At 41.0% G+C, this 26,125-nt stretch overlaps 1 protein-coding gene across 3 annotated transcripts in view; it reads left to right on the forward strand.

Annotated features, from left to right (window-relative positions):
* Positions 1-26,125, forward strand: part of TTC39B (tetratricopeptide repeat domain 39B) — a 486,814-nt gene that overhangs the window by 355,364 nt on the left and 105,325 nt on the right. For all 3 annotated transcript variants that reach the window (XM_069238795.1, XM_069238785.1, XM_069238805.1), the window contains one exon: positions 16,389-16,456. In XM_069238795.1, the coding sequence (XP_069094896.1) occupies positions 16,389-16,456 (68 nt within the window). The remainder of the gene's footprint in view (positions 1-16,388; positions 16,457-26,125) is intronic.

A 26,125-nucleotide genomic window follows, 5' to 3' on the forward strand; every position in this document is an offset into this window, starting at 1 on the left:
GAGTTCAGAGTTTTGACCCTACACCACCTCTCTACCCTGTGGAGCAAGTGCGAATAGCTTGCACTTGATGCTCACTTTGGGTACAATAGGGAGGGGATCTCAAGGCTCTCTCTCTGTCCATGTGTTCATCTGGACTGGCAGCTGATTGGTTAGCAGTTTTGTTTACCTGCCTGTGAAGTTGTTCATTTTCTCATAAGACATTGCTAACTCTCACCCCATGGCAAATACAGTAGGGAGGAGCTTTGCATGGTGCAAATCTGTGACAAATACAGTGGAAAGAAGTTTTACAGGTTAAACGCTCTGAGGAATGCAAGAAAAAGGAGCTTTGCTTTGTTTAATACCGAGAAACCTTCTTGCACAAATCATTAGTTCAGGAGGGGCTAGAGAGATGGATACGTACATTTATAATTTTGTTTTGCATAACTATTTGGACAGCTGTGAATTTTACTATTACTCTTAATAGCTGTAAAAGCACTGATTGGGTCTTGAATTTTGTGTGCTCTATGGAGCTTTGAGTTTTAACCACAATAAACCTCCCTGAGTAAGCCTTGGACTGCTTTGCCTTTCTATCCAAAGGGTCAACTGCTAAACGTGTACTGTGTGCTCAGTGTGTGTCCAATAGTGGGATGGGCCAAATATTATCTTCTTTATGAGCATTCATAACTGATAGTGACATCGGTAATGCAGATTCTGTGTCAGATACAGTAGGAAAGGACCCTGCATGGTACAACATGACAAATAGAGTAGAAAGGATGTTTTTATTGTGAACTCCCGGCCAAAGACATTAATTAAGAAGGGGTTTTAAAATGTGAACTCTCTGATGATGACACTGTAGTTGAGTTCTACGTTATGAACTCTCTGGTGATTACTAGATGAAGGGGTATTGCATTGTTAGCGCTAACTAATGAAACAGGAACACATAAAATAGAAAAGGGTTCTACGCTGTGAAATACATGACAGACGCCATTGGAGAGGTTGCCACATTGTATAACACTGAAAGACCTCCTTACACAGATTTTCAGTTCATCAAGGGCAGAGAGGTCTGATTTTCATTTATTATTTAGACGCATTTGAATTAAGGCACCTTTTTTTGGAAGTAAAATAATTGACCTGGCATTGATTAGTAAGTGGTATCATGCGCTGTGTGATGTTCAGCGTTTCTAACCACAATCTCCCTAATTAAGCCTTCGACTTCTCTATCCTGCTACCCTGAAGGTCCAGAGCATCAGGTAGAAACTGCTGTGGAGCTGTTCATGTGAGACCATGGCCAAGGTCCTAGAGCAGATGGTGAGTGTGTGCGTACTAAGGGGCCAGGAAGGAAGGCACTGAGACTCTTTTCATTGGTGTAATAGATGCTCATTTTCAGTCCAATATTAAAGGGGCTTCAGGACACTAGTGGTAAAAGAATATAGTTGACTTGTTTGGAAGCCAGTAACCCCAAAGTGTCTGGACCTACCCCAAACCACTTTTTACATTCTCACATAAACTGTTTAGAATATGCATTATTATTGCATTTTGCCCCAGAAATAGCCAGCCTTTCTACTCCTCGAGGGCTTCCTGTTGTGCAGTAGCAAAGAGAGCCACTGCAGTGCCAGTCACCACTGAAAAACAGCAGTACTGCATCATGCTGCATTTGCAAGCAGTAAGGCCAGTGCACTGCGACATAGTACATCTTAGAATCTCTACTCCTCAGATGAATGCTGTGTCTAAACTTAGTGACACAATACGAACTGCGCTGGTCAACGGTGCATATTGCAGTACACAAACAAATGGCCGAGCAGCCTTGATGTCCTTCCTGCCTCCACCCTGCCGTAATCACAATATTTATTGTTTTGACCGTTGTGGTGCCTCCCCTATTGCTGTTGCCCCTTCATCCCAGGGGCAAATATAGTGAGGTATATTGTGCTACAATGGATTAATCTATTCTACTAATATGGTGCTCTTTGTTGCATGTGTGAGACTGTGGTCTTCAGCACAAGCACAGTATAATGATTCTTCCTGGTGGTGAGCCAGATGCTCCCATCATTGTCATTGTGCCATCTACACGCCTTTTGCAGGGTGAATTATTCACTAAACTTGACCATTGTTTGTCCATCTGAAGAGGGGAGCTGAAGTAGCATCAGGTTTGATGCACCAGGACTCTCATTAGCCAGGGTTAAAAGCTGCAAGACAATTCTGCAGAGGTGTACATGTGTGTCCAGAGACATAGTCCCAGAGCAGGGTTCAGTGTTTACAAGCATTAAGAAGTCCCCAACCTATGGGGCTGAGAGTCTGTTAACTGATGTAACTTGTGTTTGATGCCAGTAAACATAACCAGTTGTGCAGTGATTGGAGGACATTGGTCTTTGCCAGAGGGCAGAGGGGTGGTGTGTGGCTGGTGGCTGCCAGTGGTATCTAGTCAAGGGTACTCAAAAAATAAAAAGGAAATGGACGCCATGGACATGGTTACTTATGCCCCCCCCCCGTCAGGCTTTGCACCGTATTGTTAGGCAGGCAGTCCATCAAGGCTTATATTTGGAAGAAGAGGACTCCTCTTTAATAGTGGTTGTTGCAGGGCGGTTTCAAGATTAACACTTGTCCATTGTTAAATAAATACAAAGCAAATATTCAGCAGTATCCTCAATGAAAACAAAAAGGGGCCTGCAAAGCCCTTGTAGTTGGAAAGCAAAGCTTCCTAAAAACCAGTAGCACTCATCCCCTACAGGCTAGTTAACAATCTTACACGCCACACAGAGCGAAAGTAACACTACCAGAACAACTAGCTCTAAAGATGGCACTCACACACCCATAAGAAGCTGTCACACAATGCCAGAAGCACTCCTCCACCCCTCCTTGACTTACTGTCCAGCCAGGCCTAAAATGCTTAGTTAAAAGAACTACAAACAGTACTTCACTCTCTCCGTGTCATCAGTCAGTAGTTGCAGCCCACAATAGAGGCCTGCTTTGGCAAAGGCAATATGTCTGGCTTGCAGTTTGAATTATAAGCCAGACCTTTTGGCATTGGCAGTGATTGTTGAAGTAAAACATTGCAACTATTTGTGTTAGCCATCAACGCTAACTTCCCACATCTTAAGATGACATTTCTTTGCTGAAGCTTTCCCAAAGTGGGGAAGAAAAATCCAGCTACTTATTTCACCTTGTCTCTGTGTGAAAATATTCTAAAAAAAAACGATTTAACTAGGTTGGTGGCCTCCACAGTAGTGTGCAAGCAGTTTTAAAAAGTTTTGCTTTGTTCGTCGTTAGGTGACCTAACACTAGACCGCCAACTGAACAGCAAAAACATGTATACTTAGATTATTCACACGCTTTCGGGTGTATTTGTGGGTGTGGGACATTTTAGACTGACTCCTGATTATCTGTCAGGGCTTCCTTCGATAGGAAGATGTTTGTGTGACCAGTCGATCCCCATTCCAACAATCTTAGTTCGCCTAGTGTAAAGTTTGCCAGCCACGCAGGCTGCAGTGTGTCTAGCTGCAACTACATGCAACCTATGCCCCTTCCAAATTATCCTCCGCATAATTTGTAATCTCTATATGGATTTTCCATTTGGAAAGCAATTGAAGAAATGGACTCAGAAAGTTTCAAGTTTAGCAAAAATCGTTTTTTGTCTGTAAATGATGATATATACCTGTATGACTGTACTTGTAACTTTCTTTCCAGGGCTTTGAAAAGAATGTAATATCTAAATTCAGTTAATCAACATTAAGGGCCTGATTTTAACCTTGGCGGACGGCGGAGGCCGTCCGCCAAGGTTCCGCCGCCAAATGACCGCACCGCGGTCACAAGACCGCGGCGGCCATTCTAACATTTCCTCTGGGCCGGCGGGCGCTCTCCAAAAGAGCGCCCGCCGGCCCAGAGGAAATGCCCCTGCAACGAGGACGCCGGCTCAGAATTGAGCCGGCGTAGTTGCAGGGGTGCGACGGGTGCAGTTTGCACCCGTCGCGTATTTCAGTGTCTGCATGGCAGACACTGAAATACTTTGCGGGGCCCTCTTATGGGGGCCCCTGCAGTGCCCATGCCATGGGCATGGGCACTGCAGGGGCCCCCAGGGGCCCCGCGGCACCCCCTACCGCCATCCTGTTCCTGGGGGGAGACCCGCCAGGAACAGGATGGCGGTAGGGGGTGTCAGAATCCCCATGGCTGCGGAGCGCGCTCCGCAGCCATGGAGGATTCCCCCAAGCAGCGGAAAGTCGGCGGGAGACCGCCGACTTTCCGCTTCTGACCGCGGCTGAACCGCCGCGGTCAGAATGCTCGTGGGAGCACCGCCAGCCTGTTGGCGGTGCTCCCGTGGTCGGTGGCCCTGGCGGCAGAATGACCCCCTAAGTAATTAAACATGTAGATTCTGTCTATAATAAGGCACCTAATTGTAGGTGCAGACCACATGCCCCTGGATGATTGGCCAGGAGACCTCAGGGAGAAATGGAATTTCTGAAATTTCTGTTTAGTGTAAGAAAACTGAGCAATACTGACATTTCTCTGCTGCCGCCTTAACACCTGACTATGTTGATGAGGAATCGCTGCCCCAGGTATTCAGCAGATAGCTACCCCGAAGTACATGTGAATGAGCTGAAGTTGTTATATCTTTGTCACCCCCATCTCCAGCAGTGATTTTTTGATCTAAGTTTTGATCTGGGCTCAAGCATGAGACAAGGCTACAATCCTCAACCATGTGGTTGTTAAAGTTTAGCCATTGCACAAATAAAGGACTTAGGGTCAGATATACAAACATTAGGAATATAGATTTCCTAATTGCGATTATTTCCAAATTGCAATTAGGAAATCAGTATTCTTAATGTATGGAGTACTCTTATTTTCAAATAGCGATTCCAAGTAGGTCGCAAATTCACTTACCTCTTGAATATTAATATTAATTTGCGACCTATTAGGAATTGCAGCCATCACACGTATGGTGGCCTGCTGGGGTCATCAGTCCATCATGTTTGTAATTGCTTTTCAATGAAGCAATCTTTTTTTTTGTTTTTTAATGAAGCCAGATTTCCTTAAAGGAAAACGGGATGAGTTTAAAAAGAAAGAATGAAACTTTGAAGTTTTATGTTTTTTAAGAGTAGGCAGTGGTCCGTAAGGGTATGATGTAATAAACCTATCCACTACTGTAATATTGAGGAGTACAATTTAGCATAACTATACAGTCCTGTTTTATAAATACAAATATTAAATCCAACAAGGGAAGTTTGATGCACCAGTGTATTAAAAGTTACTTTAATGCAGTAATAAGAGAAAAAGTTTCTTCTATTGATAATTATTTTCAGCGAAGTAATGAGCTAGTTTTAAAACATTTCGCAAGACTGCATTCAGATTCCACCCTTGCCTTCCCTGGTGCACCTTGCAATGTACATCATCTCTAGGTGTCCCAATGCTATCACGGTTACCATTTGGCAATATAACTGTTCTCCTGCATTTGTAAATAGCTACCCTTAGCTATTCCTTTCTATGGGCATCTTAACTTGAGCCTAAAATTGCTACTGACGATCACTTTCCTGGTAAACTATCGGACTCCCCTTTGGCACTCTGAGGACCTGCAGGATATGCCTCCTGCATACAAAACTACATAATAGATAAATTAAACAAATGCATATGTATAGTAGAGTAAGGCAATGGAAAAGCGTGATCCATTAGTAACTATATTTAGTGTTTTTATTATTCTTGTGAATTAGTTGTCCCTTATTTGATCCTTGTTTTACTTTTCAGTCTTGTATATAACTATAGCCCGCTGTAGAACAAAGTGATTGTGTATACCTTTATACCTCAGTATCTTCCTTCTAAAACATTTTTTCCAGCAGGTAGACCCTGAATTGTGCCTCATAAAGTCACAAAATAAATGTGATAAATTTGCATTAAAGATATTTTTACCAATATGTATTTATATATAAAACTTCAGTTACATCTGACATCAAGGGTATTAGTGCATATTGGAATTGAGGTTACAATGGACATAGCTCCACCAAAGCATTTAAAGAGCACACGTTTGCTCCAAAGGTTGTCCTACCCCTGTTGAAGACTATCAAGCATATTACCCAACGGTGCTCCTTTTAGGAATCTTTAAATGAGGAAAGATTGTGTAGTCCCACTGGCACAAAAATCTGTTCCCATGTCTCAAGCACAGCTTTGTACATTGACTGTATTAGTCCAGTGAGCGAAATGCCATTTTTTATTTAAAAGCTGCGAAATTCCCTCTTTTACTTTTGCATGTCGAGGACTGCTGAGCAACAACCAGTCAATGGGTAGATCAAAACAACATCTGCTATCCTCAGTCTAAAGGACGTGTGAATATGAAGAGTAGATGGCTTTCCAATGAGGAGGTACCGGGCTCTCCACTGCATTGTCCACTGTGGGGATGATTTGTACAGTGTTCACGGCGCCCATTCATTGTTTCTGAGACCATGTGGAAGTGAGATAACCAGGGCTTTTGTAATACATCACTTCTGAGCAGCAATTGAGATGAGGCACACTATTGTGCTAGCAGAGGTGTGCTGCCCGTGGAGTCCCATTTGGCATGATGACTTCTCATAACAAAAGGTTTGATTAATGCCCATTATCTCAAATATTAGTTTGAAGAACAAGCCAAGCTCTCCATTTGAGAGGAAAAGGCTACCAGTACTGCAGTAGAAGACGCTGCAACAATGACTGATTTTGAAATGAGTTATTTGCTTCTCTGTGATGCAGCCACCATGATGCAAAGTGATGGTATACAACCTGTTTATTTTCTCTTATTTGTGAAAGAACTGCAATGGAAATGTTCTCAGTTTATCAAGATTGAGGCCTAAGTCTTTTTAATGACACCCCCGACAGTGCCACTTTCTATGTGTTCAATAGCTTAATAAAAATTGAGTGATCCTTTAAAGCGTTTAGTTTTTTTGGTGAGAGGTAACTAGTGAAATCATGGGGAATGGAATATTCATTTGATACCCAATTTGCGATTTCCTTGATTGTGAATTTCTAGGTGGGGTACAATTCTGAAATATTTTATTGTAGCATTTCTATAGCACTTTACTAACTCTTGCCGAGGACCCAAACAACTTTTTAGATGGTGGAGTCAGTAGTCACTCTCTTTATAGCACAAGGGTGTCAGTTGAAGTGGCATCTGTTAGTGCTGTGTTTTGGTATTGGGTGAGGCGTGGGAAGTGTGCTCCCGACTGTGCATCAGTGTGTAGGAGGATTTTATGCTTGGAGTTGTAAGAGTGGGAGGAGGGAAGGGGTGAAGGATACCTTTTCTTGCTGCTTACACAACTCAGCCAGGGTTATAGTCTGAGGTTCTCTTGAGTCCTGAATTTGGAGAGAAAGCCAGGCCGTTATTGTTTGTTTCTCTGCATTTCTCATGGCTGTTGATGGTCCATATTGTCTTTAGAGCATATTCCACAAATTACTTGTCTGTACTGATCAGGAGATTCCTCCTCTACACGTTTTGTTTTGAAAATGTGGAATTATCAGGAGTGAAGAATGTGTGCTTTGGTATTTTCCCACTGGCTGTAAAGTATAAGTTTGCATTGGATGAAACCTGGCCAGTCAAAGGATAATTTGTAAAATAAACAAATAAGTCCAGGGGCTCAAAGTTTTTCTTAAGAATCCACTGAAGGTGTTTCCAGATATCTGGATTATTACATTTCATTTTTTTTCATTTCAAGAGTGTTCCCTTGGGATTTTATAAAATAGGAACATTAAATCATATAAATAAAAAGAAACAATACATTGTATGGTACCATCAAATCAAGTGGAAATTATAGTTTAGGGTATAGCATGACGAGTCGGTCCACATTTACAAAAGTAGAGGGTAGAGATAAGTGTATTTGTTTGCAATGGTGAGGTTATTCAGTGTATGTATTGTGACGAGGGGTTTTTGATGATGTGGTAAATGATTAAGGTACCTCAGTTGTAGATGAATGAATCATAGTAAAAGAGCAGAGATGAGAGAAGAGAAGAAGACGGTGATGGGGGTGAAAAGTAGGCAGTACATGGGGGTGAGGAGATGGGTAGGGAGAGGAGGAAGTGGGCAAATAGAGATAGGAGGGGGAGGGTTAGAGAAAGAGTGAGTGAATGCATGAATGATCGAGTGAGACATAAAGTTGTCTAGTTTGCACCAGAGTTTACCATTCTTCATTGGTGTGGTCATCAAGTATAAGTTTAGTGAGACACAGCAATGCTTAATTTGTGCTTGTTGTTTCCAGTGCTGAGCACCGGCACTTATTCTTCTGCCTCAAGCATTTGCTGCAAGCAAAAGACACATATGGGAAAGATGGAGGAAGAGAAAAATGAAAAAGTGCCACAAAGGGAGAAATTAGAAAGCTGCAAGAGTGAGCTGAAGTGGCAGGGTGTGGCTTTATATAGATTGAAGAGGCTGGAGATGGATTCAGGATTACACTGCCTCAGTATTCCATGTTCGCACATTTAATAGCAGCAGCCGCATGTTTAAGAGGAGAGCTCTGAGCACCGGCACCGGCACCTTCTTATTTACAAGCTAAGCACTGAGTCACAGGCAGTTCTCATGAATTGGACCCATTCCCACCATGTGGGTGGATAGTTTGGATGAGTCTTTCCATTCATTGAGGATGACTTTAAGGCCAGTTGTGACTAAATTGCCCCACAGAAGACTATTTTTTTGTCCTGTTTAATATCAGTGGGGAGGATGCCCAGTGTAATAGAGGTTTAAGTAGGAGTCCAGTTTCTATGAAGAATTTGAGATATTGTATTACTGATGTCCTCCCAGAACTTTTTGGCGGAGAGGCACTCCATTAGCATGTGTTTTAAGTTTCCTGTTTCCTTCTCACAGTTCCAGCGTATGCTGAAGGATCGAGGCCTAGTGTATAAAGTTTGGCCTGAGTCCAGTAGGCCATATTGGCAATCCAGTATCTGCTTTGTGCTAGTGATGGAGTTATTATGTTGGAAGTGAGGTTACTCAAGGTAGATGACCAGTCCAGTGAGACTTTAGGAGTGTTGTTGGAGTCTGATAGTAGAGTTTCCCACTTGTCTTCTGCTGGTTTATTTAGTGAGGTTTTTGTGAGGGATAGGCGGGAGTAACAATTGGAAGCTAGGTGACCTCCTTTGGTAAATTTTTCTAATGTGTTCGGTAAGTCAGGAGGTGTTGGAGGCTTGTTTGGCTATAAGTGATTTTATTTTAAGGAAATTGTAAAAGTCTAGGTCATTTTAGTCAAATTCGTCTTTTATTTGAGAGAATGGTATGAGTTCTGAGGGAGTAGTGATATCTCTCACCAGGAGAATATCTTTTTCTGCCCATTTCTCTATGTAAACCCTTCTCCCTTCTAGTTGAAAATTTTCAATGTGCTATAGCGAGGCTAGACATGAGTGTTTAATTTTGTTTGGTAGCTTGTTGTCAATTTTTCAGAGTGCCTGTGATGTGCTGGATAGAATATTTATAGAGTAGCGTATTTAATTTTTTTTGACAGCTAGAAATGAAGTGGGGAATAAGGGTTTAGCGAGGGTGATTTCATTAGCGAGCCCTGGCGACAAGGGATTGGTGGTGGTTAGGAGCCAGTGGCTCCCTTGCTTCACTTGGAAGGCATGTTGGTATCTCCGGTAGTTGGGTACGTTAAGGCCGCCAAGTTTTTTAGGAAGTCTCAGCTTCTTTAGGGCAATTATGGGCTTTTCAGATTTCCAGAGGAATTCGGTTACTAGCGTGCCAATTTTAGTTTAAAAAAAAAAGGTGTCTGAGAGGTATATGGAGGACTTGCTGATTAAAAAGTTAATGATGGGGTAATCATCACTTTGAGAGATTCTATTCTACCCCACCAAGTAATGAACCTGGTTGACCATTTGTCCAAGCTATCTTTGATGTTATCTAGCATCTTTTTCTCATTGAAATCGATGGAGTCTTTAAGGTTATGGGTGAACCATGTACCCAGTATTTTATCTTTTCTGGGGCCCATTTGGGCCCATAGGGACTGATGTGTGAACTGGTGAAGTACACATTGAGAGGAAAAACCTCTCTCTTTTCCTTGTTGAGGCAGTAGCCTGACATGTTAGAGTAGTCTTTGATGGTGGATATGATGTGTGGCAAGGCTGAGTCTGTCTGGGTGGTAGGAAGGAGAATGTTATGCCTGTAGGTGGCTAGTTTTTGTGGGCCTAATGAGAAAGGGATACCGGGGATGAATGGATTTTCTCTTCTCAATATAAGTAGGGGTTCTAGCGGTAGTAGAAATAGTAGGAGGGAAAGAGGGCATCCTTGTGTGGTTACTTGTTGGAGGTAAAAGGGATTAGACAACTTTCCATTGATATTTATTCTAGCTTTTGGTTCTTAGTATAGAGCAAGGATCATTTTTGAGAGACCAGGGCCACAGTTGAAGGAGCCAAGTGCGGCTTCGAGGAAGGTCCACAATATCAAAGGCCTTCTCTACATTTAGTGCTATCCTGCAGGTTGGGTTTTGCAGGAGTTTGCCTATTTCAATCACATGGCTAAAAATTCCAATATTATCTGTGTTGAATCTCCCCGTGATAAATCCTGATTGAGAGGGATGTATTATGTTTTTGAGATTGGGCTCAATTCTGAGGGCTTGGATCTTTGCATATATTTTGCAGTCTGTGTTTATGGTGAATATGGGTTGGTACTTCTTGGGATTTGATGGGTTGTTCCCTTCTTTGGGTATAACAAATATGGTTGCCACCACAGCTGAGCCCTGAACGGAGCCAGTGAAGAAGTGGGTGAATGAGTCTTTCAAGGGAGTGATTAGGGAGGTACCCCAAGTTTGCTAGAATGACGCCAGGAAGCCTTCTGGGCCTGGGGCCTTCCTGGCTTTTTATTGTTTTGATTGTGTTTGATTTCTTGGCGAGAAATCAGCTGTTTTAGTGATTCTTTTATTGATTCATCTATCTTACTTACATAAATTTTGTTGAGGTAGTTTAAGCATATGTCATAACATATCAGTTTTGGAGTAGAGTGTATGGTAATATTTTTCAAAGGTATTTAGGATGTTGTTCTCGTTTGTCGATGTGACGCCATGTTCATTGGGTATAGAGGTTATTCTTGTCTTCTGACCACTTCTTCAAACCGAGGCAGAATAAATGAAGTGGTCAGCAACCTACAAAACATTGTCTAAACTAACTAACTGCACTTGCTAACCTACTAATAACCTAACAGTAAACCTAACAGCCTAATTTTAATCTTAACCAGTGGTAAGATTTCTCTTCTACAATGACTGGTACTGTATCTCTATAACGACCTTTAACCTGCTCTGGTTAAATAGGATGTTTTATAAATGCTTTCAACCCCATGATGGATTTATTGCAATGTTTCATCTTCTCACTTTCAACATAATTTAGATTTATCAAATCTCATATTGGCATTGATTAATATTGATACCAGCCTTACATTGATAATATCATACAAATCTAGTGCCATCCAACTTAGCTGTTGTTCAATTGCTATCGAAACTGCATTTTGACCCACAGGTTGAGCAATACAAAAATTACTAATGTTTGCCCTCACTATCTGCAATACAGTAACCTGGGTCACTCGACCGACTCATTTCGATATGTGTTGAATTGATGTTGAGAATATGTTGGCACTATCTGAACATTATGCTGGTACTAGGTTTATAATATGTTGGTTCTAGGTAGGCACATTACTGATAACTCGTTGAAACTCTGTTAGCTCTACGTTGACACTATGTTGATATTATGTTAGCACTATAATGACAGTAAATGGAGAATTTACTGTAAACTGTACATTGTACGCCATAATTATGAAACACATCGGGTACCATTTTTCACAACCCTAACTTAACTCAGCAGAAATAATGAGACATATGTCTCCAACTAACACCATTCCACAAATAGCCACCTCACTCACTACAAATATTACACTTTCTCTATATACTATGACTACTATACCTGCAAATACATTAATATAAATAACAGAATACACATTATTATCCACTCCCACTAAATGGCAACTAGCTCATTAGGAACCATTATGGAAACAACACCAGGCACTCCAGCCACCAAACAATAAAGGTAAACATAACATACTTAGACTCTTATATTCTATACAGGGCAAGGCAAGACTGCACTTCGGATCTAGGCTTGACCACTCATGGCCTCCATGGCCTCTCCCCAGTTAGATTTTGTCAGATACCTCTCCATGATATCTAGATTCTCAGCACAAATATTTAATCAGTCACTACACTATCATTTTCTTCTCCATTTTCTTTTTAACTTTCATGTATTTCCTCCTGTCCTGTACAGTACTAATCTACTATCCCCTTTCCTTCCTCCTTGCCCCCTCCCCTTCCTCTCTCATCCATTCTGTTTCCCCTCACCTATGCCATCCCTTCAAAAGCAACTCCCACCCCGCCCTCCTATCACCACCTCACCGGCAAGCAAGAACTGGCATTTAGCTGGTTACATCAACAAGAAGACTCCCCTCCCACAAAAATGCAGAACGTAAATGTACTCTCTCTTATAGTCAAGGGTCTAAATCATCCAACCAAATGACAGAAAGTCCTAGACTATACACATAAATTTAAGGAAGACCTAATTTTCCTTCAAGAAATCAAGGTGGCCAAGAAAGAGGCGATCCTCCTAAAAAATAAAATAAAAAAAAGCATGGGTTAGTGTCCTTGCATACGCCCCAGCCATGAACAAAAAAATGGGCTGTTCACCTTTATCTTGAAAGCCTCTGCCCTCACTATCCTGTCCTCAGAAGCAGACACTGAAGGCAGATGGCTTCTTACTAAAATACACGAGGACAACACTAAAATCATAGTCATGAACATCTATGCCCCCAATAACGACAACCCTACCTTTTGGATTAATCTCAATAAAAAACTCTCAACTTTAACTCCCAATTGCAGAATGATTCTATAAGGAAATTTCAATTTACAATGAATCACCACCCTTGACAGGAATTCTGCATGTCAATTTAAACTCAACAAATCCCATAAACAAATGCTAAGCATGTGCAGTTTTCTTAAACTTAGACATATGGGAGAATTTTCAATCCCACAGGGAAAGATTACTAATTTTTCTCCCATCCGCACAATACATTCCCTCGCATCGATTATATCTTAATTGACAAAACTCACATCCCAGCCACCTCTTTCCCAACCATTGAACCAATCCTAGTCTCAGTCCATGCCTGTATTTCATTACCCTATGGCATTGCTTGCAATTAATCAGGAACAAAAACATGGAGAATGAACGACCTCCTTCAAGGAAATATTCAAGAAAGTGGTTGATGAATTCCTAGAACTCAAAAGGTCTTCTGGTCCAAATGCACAAATCTGGGACACCCTGAAATGCACTAACCACTGGCACATGATTAAACGTATGTCAAAGAAAAACAAACTAGACAACAAAACCTTAGACCAACTAGAACTAAAAATAAAAGCCTTAGAGAAAGATATCAAACGCACCAAAGGATGAATGCATTTTTAAGCAGCCTCTTAATTCCAAATCATTCCTTCTCTTCTACCTCCCTACATGTTATGTCACTTTGTCTCAGTCTTGGGGGTTCTTTTTCATCCCTGCTTGTCTCCCTTTTCACTGTTGTCCTTACTTTCTCTTCTTCCCTTTCTTCTATTCTCTCTCTCTCATGCTCAAAGTCAGTCTAATGCTGAACTACACGTCCTGATCCCCAGACATGAGTGCCGGTCCCCATCACCAACACATATGAAGCTCTGATCACATCTTTCGCACTGACTGTGAGCAATGCATAAGGTTTTTAACACCTAGTCAAAGATCAGCCTTTTTTTTTTTTTACTTGAGGTGGTGACCAGAACTTTTTAAGAACAAAGAGGCAATATCCAATATCGATTGAATGTCCTGCCAGAGATTCAGGAGGCAGAGAGCTGCTACTTGAAATGGTACTGTGGAATGTTCTCATTTAACCACCAGAAGTGCCAATAACTGTGTATCAGTAGGTAAAAGGGGTTTGTATATGATCATGAGGGCAATGTGAACTCCAAACTCATAATTTCATGCTAGTAATCTCTTGCTTGGACTTTACCTCCATCACTTTTTTTCCCCATGCATAGGTGATGTGTAGTGGTGATACATTTACATTGTAGTTTGCGCTTCATTTTACAATATCAAAAGGTTGCAGCTGTTTCGGGAAGCATATCTTAGGTAATTTCAGTATTCCGCATAATGAATTCAATAAAAGAAATGTTTAAAACACAGTATCTTTCAAACTGAAAATAGCATATTTTCTTTATCTAATGAGATGGAATGTTCTCTTTTTCACCATGTGTTCCTCCAACTCTTTAGTCCCACCCCCCTTCAAGTCCCTTGTCTTATTGCTGCTGAATTCCCTTGAGGAGGACAAATTGCAAGAAGTGTTGCTGATGAGTGTAATGTGCGTAGCGCTTGTGCTCGATGAATGGGTATACTAGTTGCCTCACTGCTTGTAACACATCAATGAATGATCAAAAACTGTCATGCTGATTTGGTGATATGTGGATCCATTCATCAGCTAGGATTTGATAGCACCTATTATACAGCATATGTGGATCCACTTAGGTTTTATAAATTCCGGTGATAAATGCCATCCAGGATATAGTGTACAGAGGTGGGAGCCAACATGGCCTATGCCAATAATGATAGGCCATAGCCACATATGGTGCCCTTTCAGTGGACGTGTCCTTATTTAGGCCAGATGTACAACTGTATGTTTTGTGACTTGCAATTTGCGAGTCGCAAAACCAAATGTACAACAGTGTCAACTACACTGTTTGCGATTCCCAATGGGGTTGCAAATGACTTACCTGAACAATATTCATGAGGTAGTTCGAAATTTGCAACCGCATTGGGAATGACCTCACTCACATGGATGGTGGCCTGCTGGGGACAGCAGACCACCATGTCTGTGGCTGCTTTTTAAATCAAGCAGTTTTTTTAAATGCAGTCCATGGGACCACTGCCTGCTCTGAAAAAATATTTTTGCTTACATTCACAAAGGGGCAGGGGCTCCATTGCGAACTGCAGTTGTTTTGCTACTATAATTGCGGTCACAAAAGAATCATACATGCCATTGCGACTCGCAATTAGAAAGAGGATGCCCTTGGAACACCCCTTCCTAATTGCAAGTTGCAATCCCTATTTTGCGAGTTGGTATTTGCATGCCGGCTCGCAAAATAGCGATGGCACATTAGAAAAGGCCATTTTGCGGTAGCAAAAGGTGAAATTCTCCTTTTGTGACTTCAAAATCGCATAGTACTTCGGGCCCTTAGTGTCTACGTGTCAGGAAAACATATTTTTTATCATATCTGATCTTGTGATGTAACATGCGATGCAAATTGTTTAGTGCTTGGTGATTTTAGTGGTGATGTCCTCATCATTTTAACACCGTTGTGTTGTCACAAACGCTGCTCTGTGGGGAGAGTAATGACAGATGATGATAAATAATGACTTTCAGGTGTTGGAGTGATCCTGTAGCATCCGTTCCACTGCGATTTATTCAAGATTCTAGGAAGTAACTGAGCCCACAACCTTCCTTCGTCCCATCAGTTATGCTAGATAGTTGCTGCTGCACGGGGACTTTAATAAAGTTCTCCTGTTTGTCACACCACTTGAAAGTACTCAAGTAACAATATTCACAGAGCTTGAAGCTATGAGTAACCACATCAAGACAAAATGAGTTGACATTCTGGATGAAGTGTGATGTATTAAGCTCCTTTCTCTTTCTCAGGGCTAAGGTTCATAGCCACTGTCACATTCATGCAAAACCTAGGTTATGCATGTACACCAACCTAGAAAGAAAACCTAATTTAGGCAATCTTTGGGTGATCAATGACTACTTTAGAGGGCCTTCACTCGCTACAAGTTATAATTGTGTCCTTCTGCTCTTAGCATTACAATAGGTGGTATCAGTCCAAAGGAAGATGAGAGCATTACTGGTGGTCCTTTCTTGTCTGTGGTTTCATACAGCAAAGGTTATGATTGTGGGCGCATCTTTCTGTTTCTGTGCCTTCTTAATGCATTGTGCCACTGTAGTGAATGTTTTTCTATGAAGACGTGCACCATTATAAACAATAAGGTTATATTAATCCTGTAAAGCGGTGTGATGGGGCATGAAGGGTCATAAAGTGAGTTGGTATCCCCTATCATGGGTATTTCATAGTGGTTCGAAAAGGCCAAATCTTGGTTTGTACTACAGTTCCTACTCATGTGATTAACAAACAGTGGATCCGAAGGGGAGGAGTCATGTGCTGTTGTACAGTATGTGTTATTGATTACACAGAAACCTGTGTATCTTTTCTCAGACTATCAGCACTTGGCCATGCGCTCCACAATGATTCTTTCTTTCAACTGTAGTTATACCTGTGCTATGTGTATTGTAGGTAAATAGTGTTTAGCCTATGTAAATCTGGTCCAGTCTTTAATATATATACTTCTTGCCCCCTTCCCCTTTTCTCTTCTAGAGGAAATGCATGCAGAGCTCTGTTATGCTGAATGTTTACTACAAAAAGCCGCGCTGACGTTTGTGCAGGTAATGGAGGTTGAATTCTGGTCTCTAAGTTTACCCATTGGCAGAAAATTAATGCCAATCAAATGTAACAGTATGGACTCCATTAGTGAGATTGACACATACTGTACATAATACTGTTTTAGCCACACTCGCTTTGTTAATCCTGGATTTAGCTCTAAAACTACATCCTTCAGTCTCTTCTGCAGGTCAGTTGGACACGTCTATGATGCTGGTACGACAACATTTTGCAAATTCCCTTTTAAGTTTTCTTCATAAACATCAAGAAATAACATTGCATTTCAGCACTATTGTTTCCTTAATGAAGTTCAACTCCGATAGTTTTTCAGTTAAGTGCAGAGGAAAATGCTTATGGAGCCAAAAAACAGTAGTTCCCACCTTGATCCAAATTCCTAGCATTTATGTTGCCTTTTTGGAGTGGAGCTGAAGTTGTGAAGAAGCTTTAGAATCATTGTTTCGGGGTTTTGGATTGCAGTCTGTTTTGTAGGTCGTTTTAATAAAAATGGTTTACATATATGGTATTTTTTAAAAGTTCACTTTGGCAAGTCGATTTAACAGACTTGGACGTACAGTAGGGTCGGTTGAAGTGAGTTAAGTTTTTGTTCTAATAAACTAATATATAAAAGAAAATGCATATAAATTTTAGCCAAACATATATATATATGTGTATATATATGTATATATATACATATACACATATATATATATATATGTATATATATATATGTATATGTGTGTATATATATATATATATATATATATATGTGTGTGTATGTATATATATATATATATATATATATATATATATATATATACATACACGCACACATTAGTCAAAAGTAGATACGTCCTAGAGACTGTTCTAAAGGGCAGTTCCTAAATTCACCCACTATCTCATGATTTTCTACAGCACATTATGGGGGTCATTCAGACCCCGGCGGGCGGTGGGAGCCGCCCGCCTAGAGGGAACCGCCATATGGCCGCTCCGCGGTCGAAAGACCGCGGAGGCCATTCTGGCTTTCCCGCTGGGCTGGCGGGCGACCGCCAGCAGGCCGCCCGCCAGCCCAGCGGGAAACCCCTTCCCACGAGGAAGCCGGCTCCGAATGGAGCCGGCGGAGTGGGAAGGTGCGACGGGTGCAGTTGCACCCGTCGCGAATTCCAGTGTCTGCTAAGCAGACACTGGAATTCAAAGTGGGGCCCTCTTACGGGGGCCCCTGCAGTACCCATGCCATTGGCATGGGCACTGCAGGGGCCCCCAGGGGCCCCACGACACCCCTCACCGCCATCCTGTTCCTGGCGGTCGGAACCGTCAGGAACAGGATGGCAGTGAGGGGGTCGGAATCCCCCATGGCGGCGCAGCAAGCTGCGCCGCCATGGGGGATTCCCAGGGCAGCGGAAAACCGGCGGGAGACCGCCGGTTTTCCTGGTCTGACCGCGGCCAAACCGCCGCGGTCAGAATGCCCTGCGGGGCACCGCCAGCCTGTTGGCGGTGCTCCCGCATCCCCGGCCCCGGCGGTCCTTGATCGCCGGGGTCGGAATGAGCCCCTATGTTCATTCTCATGCGCCACTAGTTTACTATGTTTAAATGTGCTCAAAGGCGCACATGTGGCTTTACGTATTCCTGGTTTTACTGGTTAACATTATTTCCTTCATTTTAATGTCGTTGCTGAACTTCAGCACATTGAAAGCTTCCCCAAATACTGAGAAAAAACTACGATGACAAACAATCTTCTTCAAATATGAAATTCTGCATGAATATTGATTGCTGTCTTATGCTATATTGACTGCACTCTTCCCCTGTGACACTAGTCAGTGTCCTGTGGAGGACACAATGTAGCCTTCCTCGTCCCTTTCTCCTGACCACAGCTTTGATCTATCTCGGCCATGAAAATGGGTGTGTTACCAGAAAAGAAGCGAGATGGGCAAGATCCATACATACGTAGTGAATGACATAATTTGCATGCACTGTCATTGTTTTATTTTGAATGTTTTTTGCATCACCCCTTCCCTATTCCAGCATCTGTGTCCTAAAGGATTGGTGATTTATCTTCGTGACGAGTATGCTACTCTGTGTTATAGTATCTTGCATGGATCCCGCAAACAAGGCATATAGCAATATGTGATGATTTAACAGGTGGTCTGCATGTTTATGTTGGGTTGCCTCATGATGTTCGTGAAACATGAGTCATCTTGCCTTCGGTTGTATTATATTTTGAAACCACGCCAAGACATCCACTGTTTCAGTTTTTTATGTATTTATTGGTTTCATCCAATGATAAACTACATGATATCTAACTACAGCATAAAGAGCCTCTAAAACATCGCTTCACGCCTACAGCGTAGTGTCAAATCTTCGATAATCATGGAAAGGTAATGCAAAACAGTGAACTCGCAGGTACATATTAGGATCACCCCGCAGGACCATATCCTCACTGGGATATCACTGCCCATCAAGCACACTAATTTTGAATACCAGATGCAGTGGTAATGGCTACGATAGGGCACTCCGAGGTGTATCCCATCAGACTCTCCCCCTCACTGTCTGTTGACACCAACTGATCACCTCCTCTGTGCCTCCCAGAATTCCTCCGGAGGGGTGGCAATCAGTCTAGTATCTCCACATGTCCATCTGAGATTGCACTAGGTACAGGTTCCCATATATCTCTGGGTCAATGTGCAGAGTGGAAGGGGTAGTTCTGCATCCGTTTCGAGTTGTTCATTACAATAGATCATTGTTAATAGCCATTGTTTAAGTTCACTGGACAAGAATACGCCAGGTATAGGACATTCGACTTTGGTGCCCCACACCTTAGACAGTTAGAATCTGCTCATAGACCGAAGTGGTGCAGAGTTTTGGGGGATGTAATATGCTAGGTTCCAAAATGTAAAAAGGATAATCTACTGCTGGAAGATGCCCAGCTTGTTTGTGTACAGCAGAATTTCCAGTCATTCTGGACAATTCCATCCCCCTGTAGACCTCCAAGACCATCTTTGCTGACTGCTCTTTTTCCAGCAGGTCCTCGAGCATTGTTGGGTGTAAAGGTGTTATTAAATGTTTAGTGGATATGTTGGTAAGTAGTGCTTCTAGGGCCAGCAACGACTTTGATTCAGAAGGGAATCCAGTATAAGTTAGGCAGCTCACACCTCTCAATCAGAAATATAAGAATATATCTAAGGGGCTAGGGCTAGCTGGGGTGCCAAAATGTGAATGTTAGGAATGTCCCATTTTTACATTAATCATCTAAACTCCAAACAACAGAGTTGCATCCATGCTCTAGGTTCATGTGTTACCATTAAGGGTGGCTGGTCCCACAGTGAAAGTTGTGGGGAGTATATGATATTATGTGAGGTTTGCTTCTGAATGCCCTCCCAGACCTTTCTCGGTACAGGCCGCTGTAGAGTATTTATAAGGAAGTTGTGAAATAGGTTTTTGTATTAGTGAGGTAAGTGAAGTGGGCCTGACTCTGTTTTAACTGTCATATGCGCTGCATACGGGGTGGGGTAGTGCCAGTAGTGTCGCATGTGGGCCTTGGTGCCTTCAATAGTATAATTTGGGGTTTGTGCCGCCAAGGTGGTAGTGAAGTGTAAGTGTTTCCCAGGTCACTCTCGCTTGTTTCCCGTCCAAACACATGCACGGTTTGCTTAATTACATTTTATCTGGCATGATCTTTCACACATTTGATGTGACTGTGGTGTTGAATGGGTTTTGCCCTAGTCCCTGTGGTCTCATGAGACCCACTACCACAAAAGTGTTGTACTGCAAGCAACTTTGCCCTCAGTGATTAAGTAGACAAATTTCAACTTGACATTTTAATTCTGTTGCTATGCCATCTTTTAGCCAAGTGTAACCTGTACATCATGATGCTCTAATCCGGTGGTTCCCAACCTGTGGTCCGGGAACCCCTGGGAGTCAGGGGGCCTGTGAATGCTTAAAAAATTAACTAATATTAACTGATTAATATAGTGTATATAAAGTGGCTACATGTAAAATTGAAATTTTTAAAACATACTGTAAGTGTCAAGGAATTATAAATTGGAGGCTAAAAATTAAATTAGTATCCTCAGATTGATTCGTGAGGTGCATCAAACCGGCTATAGTATGGACGATGATAGCTTCAATTGAATTTAGAAAAGGTCCAACCTTCATGTAAAACTTTTTTTTTTTTAATTTTTGTTTGCAAACTGAAGTGTTATCATTTGTGTGTGTATTTGATGGAATGCTGGTTTCTGTACCTTTTGCGTATTGTTTTGCTTTTCAAATCATTGACAATCTTTAGGCCTTGTTCCTGGCTTCCAGTATTGACTCAGTGAGGGGTCCCCGGATTCCAGTAATGATTCAGTGGGATCTCTGGGTTCCATTGATGATAAAGTGGGGATCCACAGAAGTCAAAAGGTTGGCAACCACTGCACTAATCCTTCAACATACGTACTTTCCTGAAACATCTTTACTTTACCCTTTGCCTTCAAATTTGGGTGTCTGCATGGCTGACATAGCATTATGTTTCATACTGCTTAGATTTAGTGCAGTATAAGTTTTGTGTTTGTTGCTGCTTCTATGCACATGGGTAACTTTTATGTTGGTTGGTATATCATTTCTGCATTGTCTGGGACAGCCCATAAGTTGTGGCAGACTTTATGCTATGCTCTGTGTTATTTTATCAGGTGCTATATCAAGAACCAGGATTGTAGTAGTTCTCATTTGTGTTTTTGCACTCCTTTTGAGGACCACATGCTATCCTTCTCGTTTTGCTTTTTTGCCAACATGTGCTAATTGTTAGTCCTTTTAATGACCCATAATGGGGTTCTCTATCTGCCAGTATTGTTTGCATTTGTACATTTCTCTTACATTTGTGTTGTTTTTGGAATGCGGTTCAGAGTGTTCCATGCTATTACAGGTATGGGAGAGGCTTGAATACTCTTGGTATAGTGTCCTCTAGTCCCACCTCATGGTTCTTATATTTCTTGATAGCATGAGTGACAAGAGCTAGGTCAATTTCTCTGAAAACATCTCTTAAGTTTTTGGTTTGGCTAATGAACGTTATTTTTTTCATGTTCTCAGGATTGCAGGCGGGTGTTTAGTTATGATTAGAGGAGCAGAAAAGCCAGTTAATACAATAAGATGTTGTTTGAAATGTGGACAGTTTTTGGCCCTGATGCACGGAAATCCTACCTGTTTTTTTTTATAGATTTAAGGACCAGATGTATGGTGCATTTTACTGGTTGCAAAGGGCCATTGGGTGGTTTGCAACTGGCAAAATGTATTTTGGCATGTACCAACCCTTTTTTGTGAGTTGGTAACCTATTACCGACTCGCAAAGTAGGGTTTGCGAATTGCTATTAGGAAGGGGCATGTGAATGTAGTGCGACCAGGAGTGCGGTTGCAAAACATTCATACCTTATCGACTCCGTGAAGGAGGTGGTAACCCATTCACAAACACGAAGAGGTCTCCACGGACCACTGCCCAATCCTAACAAAAAAAATAAATGAATAGAAAACTTTTCATTTTTATTTTTTAAATACATCCCTTTTTCCTTAAAGGAAAACAGGGTGTTTTTTTTTTTTTAATTGTTTATTTAAAAAGCAATCCCAGACATACTGGTTTGCCGATTACATCAGGCCACCATCCCTGTTACTGCAGGCCATCCCCAATTGCAATCTCCCTCATGAATATTAGCCAAGTCCTGTAAGACCCATTTGAAAAATGCAAACAGTGTCTCAGACACTATAGTACATCAGTGTTTGCTACTCACAATTTGCAAGTCGCTAAAAATCGCAAATTGCGGGCCGCAAACACTGAAGGTCGTACATCTGGTCCTAAGTTTCTTCTTAGAGATTGCTGCATTTTGAATTAGGTGTTCTAGACTTTATAACTTTAGTATCAGAGATTTCGATTTTTCACTTAGCTGTAGCTGCATATTTATTGAAAGATTTAGGTACTTCATAAAGCATAGTCCTGACTCCAGGGTGCAGAAACACTTTACATAGTGCTGTACCTAGAACAGTATGATATGTGATTTATGGATTACAGAAATCAGGATGTGATTTGTGTGGGGGGCGAAGGGAAATAAGGATTGTGAAAATGGTTAATGTTAGCACAATGAAAGCTCAAGTATGAAGAGATCTTTACAGAAAGAGCCTGTGATCAACTTGACCAAAAAGCTAAATCCGCCCTCTCATTTTAGTAGGATTTTACTAGTAAAACTGTTAAACTTGAGTAGAGTGTCCAGCCTCACAACAAGTATGTTCCACAAATAAATAGAAAACTGCAGTCATTTATTAGTCAGTGCTACCCCAATTAAGATGGACAATGCCATAGTTCATCATAAGCAATGTCTTACATTTTAAGAGGCAATGGAATTTTACAAAATATTTTTTTTACTTTATTCATTTAAAGACCTAACAAAAACAGTATTAGAAATGTGAAAAGAAATTCTGATGTATATGGATACTGGTCTTCTTTCACAGAATTTTGTTCATGAGAACAATTAATTGAAAATAGAAACTAATACAAGGTGTAAAAATAAAGATGTGAATACATCTATGTAGAAAGAGGGTAAATATGAACACAACCACCTCAACAATTACCTATATTCAATAAATAATTGAAAATCTAGCTCACACCTGCACACTCCCACTCAATTGGATTGTTTGAACACTGATAGGTTTGTTTCCTACAATCTAGCTGGACTGCTGTAATGGTATATGCTCAGATGTGGAGTATATCATCTGTAATGATATGGGAATAGAGAGAGATAAATGATGTTAATGAGGAGAGCTCAATCACAGAGCTTTGGAACTCTATTGACTGAGGATCACCTTTAGCTTATTGAGTTGTTCTCTACATTTAAGCCACGTAGAAGAAAGCAGAATACCATCTTATGTTTCAGTGGATTTTTAATTTGCTTGGCCATAATCTAACAAATTGATCCTATCCTGAAGAAGGCACCAGAAACTGATGTAACAGCCGAAACGGCATAGATGTGGCCAGCTTGTTACCTTGGCTTCACATTTCTTATGTTTCCTTTGGCTCGGCATTCAAATTAGTTTCTGCCAAGGGATACCCCCTCGGTGTAAATCAGCATGTACGAATGCAAGACAGGACTGTTAATTTTTCAAAAATTGCTTTTTTTTAGGTGCTGGTTTGCATTCTGATTTAGTCATATTTCACATGTTCACAATTCAGACAAAGGGGAGACAAACCAACTTTCTTTGAACCCTGCAATTTTTTGATCCAACATTTTAGCTTGATTAGGACCTAGGCATCTAGGATCTGGGAGGCAGTTGTGCTCTTTGTTCCCCTTATGCTCTGAGTGGTGTTTGGAGTAAACCACATCTCAAGAATGTTTCTCAAATGCATGCAGTGATTACATTTTTCTAGCTGCTGGGTGTTAGGGCATGAAGCACAATTGCTGTATGCAGACATTGAATACTGTTTGTAAACAAAGCTGGTTTTAATGAACTGATGTGTTGTGGGATATTTAATGTACTGGTTGCATTTATGTAGGCAGGTGCATGAGTCCTTAGTCAAGCTTTTCATATGATACCTTCTTTTTTGTTAAGTCTTAGAGGACAACACTTGTGTTTTGGGCCCTTAATTTCAATTGGTTATCAACTCTCCCCTAATATGATCATTATTTCAAATTTGCATAAATGTTGCTTAATTTTTCTTGCTCTTTGCCGTATTTCTTTGGGAGGAACACCAATAACTAGCTTGTTTCTAACTATTTTGACCATCAAACTTGGTCATATATGTTTCACGGTTGTACATCATTAGTTTTGCAAAACATTTCTGTTTGCTAGAAGTGTTAATTCAGAATTTTAGACTGAATTATTTTACGTTTCTTCGTGTTGATATTAAGGGAAGAGGATTCGAAAGTAAGTGCATTTGGACTTTCCTCGTATCTTGAACAGTAGAAAGTAGAGTAAGTTTCAAAATAACTATTAAAATAACTTAAACCTATGAATGATTTAGCGGTCAGATAGAATTGTGATGCAACAAATGTTGGGGCTACATTTGTTCTTCTATTTTGTAACAGCATTTGTAAGTGAGCCCATGAAGTAAACTTGTTTTCCATTTCAACTACAGCGTATTCTCCCTTGTAATTTTCTTTAATCATACAAGGTAGGATCTGTATGCTTTGTCATTTTTTTGTTTTGATTGTAGTGCCGGTGTCACTAAATGTAATCGGTGAGTAGAGTCATAGCTGCAAGTGTTCCCATGGCAGGTGTCACACTTTAGGCCTGCCCTGACTCGTTTGTCAACTGTATTTAAAATTCTGGGACTTCCTGGACCATAAAGGGTGAAGGAAAATCTCTACTCCCCATAGTGCAAATTGATATTGGTTAAATGCTATAACAGATTGGGATGTCACAGTTGACACTGGGCTATTTGATTGCTATGACTGGGAGGCGTATACATATTAGTGTTATGATTGTGTTATGCAGATTTAATACAAATAGGTTCACTACCACCATGTGAGAAAGATGATCTATCCAAACCTCCATGAAATTCACTTAGGTAATTTCCTGGAAATCTAGAAGGGCAAATCAAATGTTTGACCATTGCAGGTAATGAGGGCATCGTGGGGAAAGATGTAATGAGGCATGTTGTATATATAGGACATATTAACACATGCAGAATGAAAGCTGTACGTGAGAATTCTCTTCCCTTTAAAAGAAATGAGCTTCTCTGTCATCTGAGGAAATAGCATTTGTATCCAAACCCACCTTGAGGAGCCAGCAACCTTGAGTTTTCTTCACTTAGGAAACCAGTGGGCATTCTGAAAACTTTAGCATTTGGGTTGGCTTGTACAAACTGATGTATGTGGATGGCTTGTGCACTTAGTTTGAATAAGTCAATTGAAATAAAGCTTAACAGAGTCCCAGTGTGAAATAGATGATGATATTCGAGCTAAATTATAATTACTCACATATGCATTAGTCATTATTTGAAGGTTGGTTTTCACTGCAAGGCAATAACTTAACTAGAAGTACTCACCTTTTTCGAAAGCACTGGCATCCTTTGTGAAAGCCCAAGCTGGAATTCCATATCATTAAACTGTGCACCTCTCCTAGCTACCCACCTTTTTCACTCAAACTAAGCACTCCTCTTTTGAACCTATACTAGCTTGTAAAGAAGCTAATTCCACCTGGTTTAATTCCAAAACTGTACTAAAACCATATTGTAGCCTTCTCATCCCTGTTCTCTCATATCAACTGGAATGTAATAACGTGAAATAAGATGTAACACTCTCTTGTCTTATATTATGAATTTGTGGTCCAGTGCCCTCTTGAGCCTGGCACATGCCAAAACAAACATTATCATGAATATTACTAATAATGATCGCAACACCAATAATAATGCCTCTGACACACTGCGGAAAGACATACTACTTAGTCTTTACTACTTAGCATTAGTGAAATTGTTTGCCACTCTGTTTTCTATGAGCCATCAGCATATTCTCAAAGCCTGTTTATTTGCTTTGCACTCATGATTCTATTGTATTATTTTTTTGCAAATTCTCATTACTCTTCATGTGTTTTCTTGTAGAGTGTACTTCAGTTCTTTCTTTACGCTGTAATTAATATGCGTCAATATGGAGGGAGTGAGCAACCAGCCCATGTAACATGCTTTATTCATCAAATCTCTTGATTGTCATGATTAATTCATG

Source organism: Pleurodeles waltl, chromosome 1_2, assembly GCF_031143425.1.
Source record: "Pleurodeles waltl isolate 20211129_DDA chromosome 1_2, aPleWal1.hap1.20221129, whole genome shotgun sequence".
Classification (NCBI taxonomy): Eukaryota; Metazoa; Chordata; class Amphibia; order Caudata; family Salamandridae; genus Pleurodeles; species Pleurodeles waltl.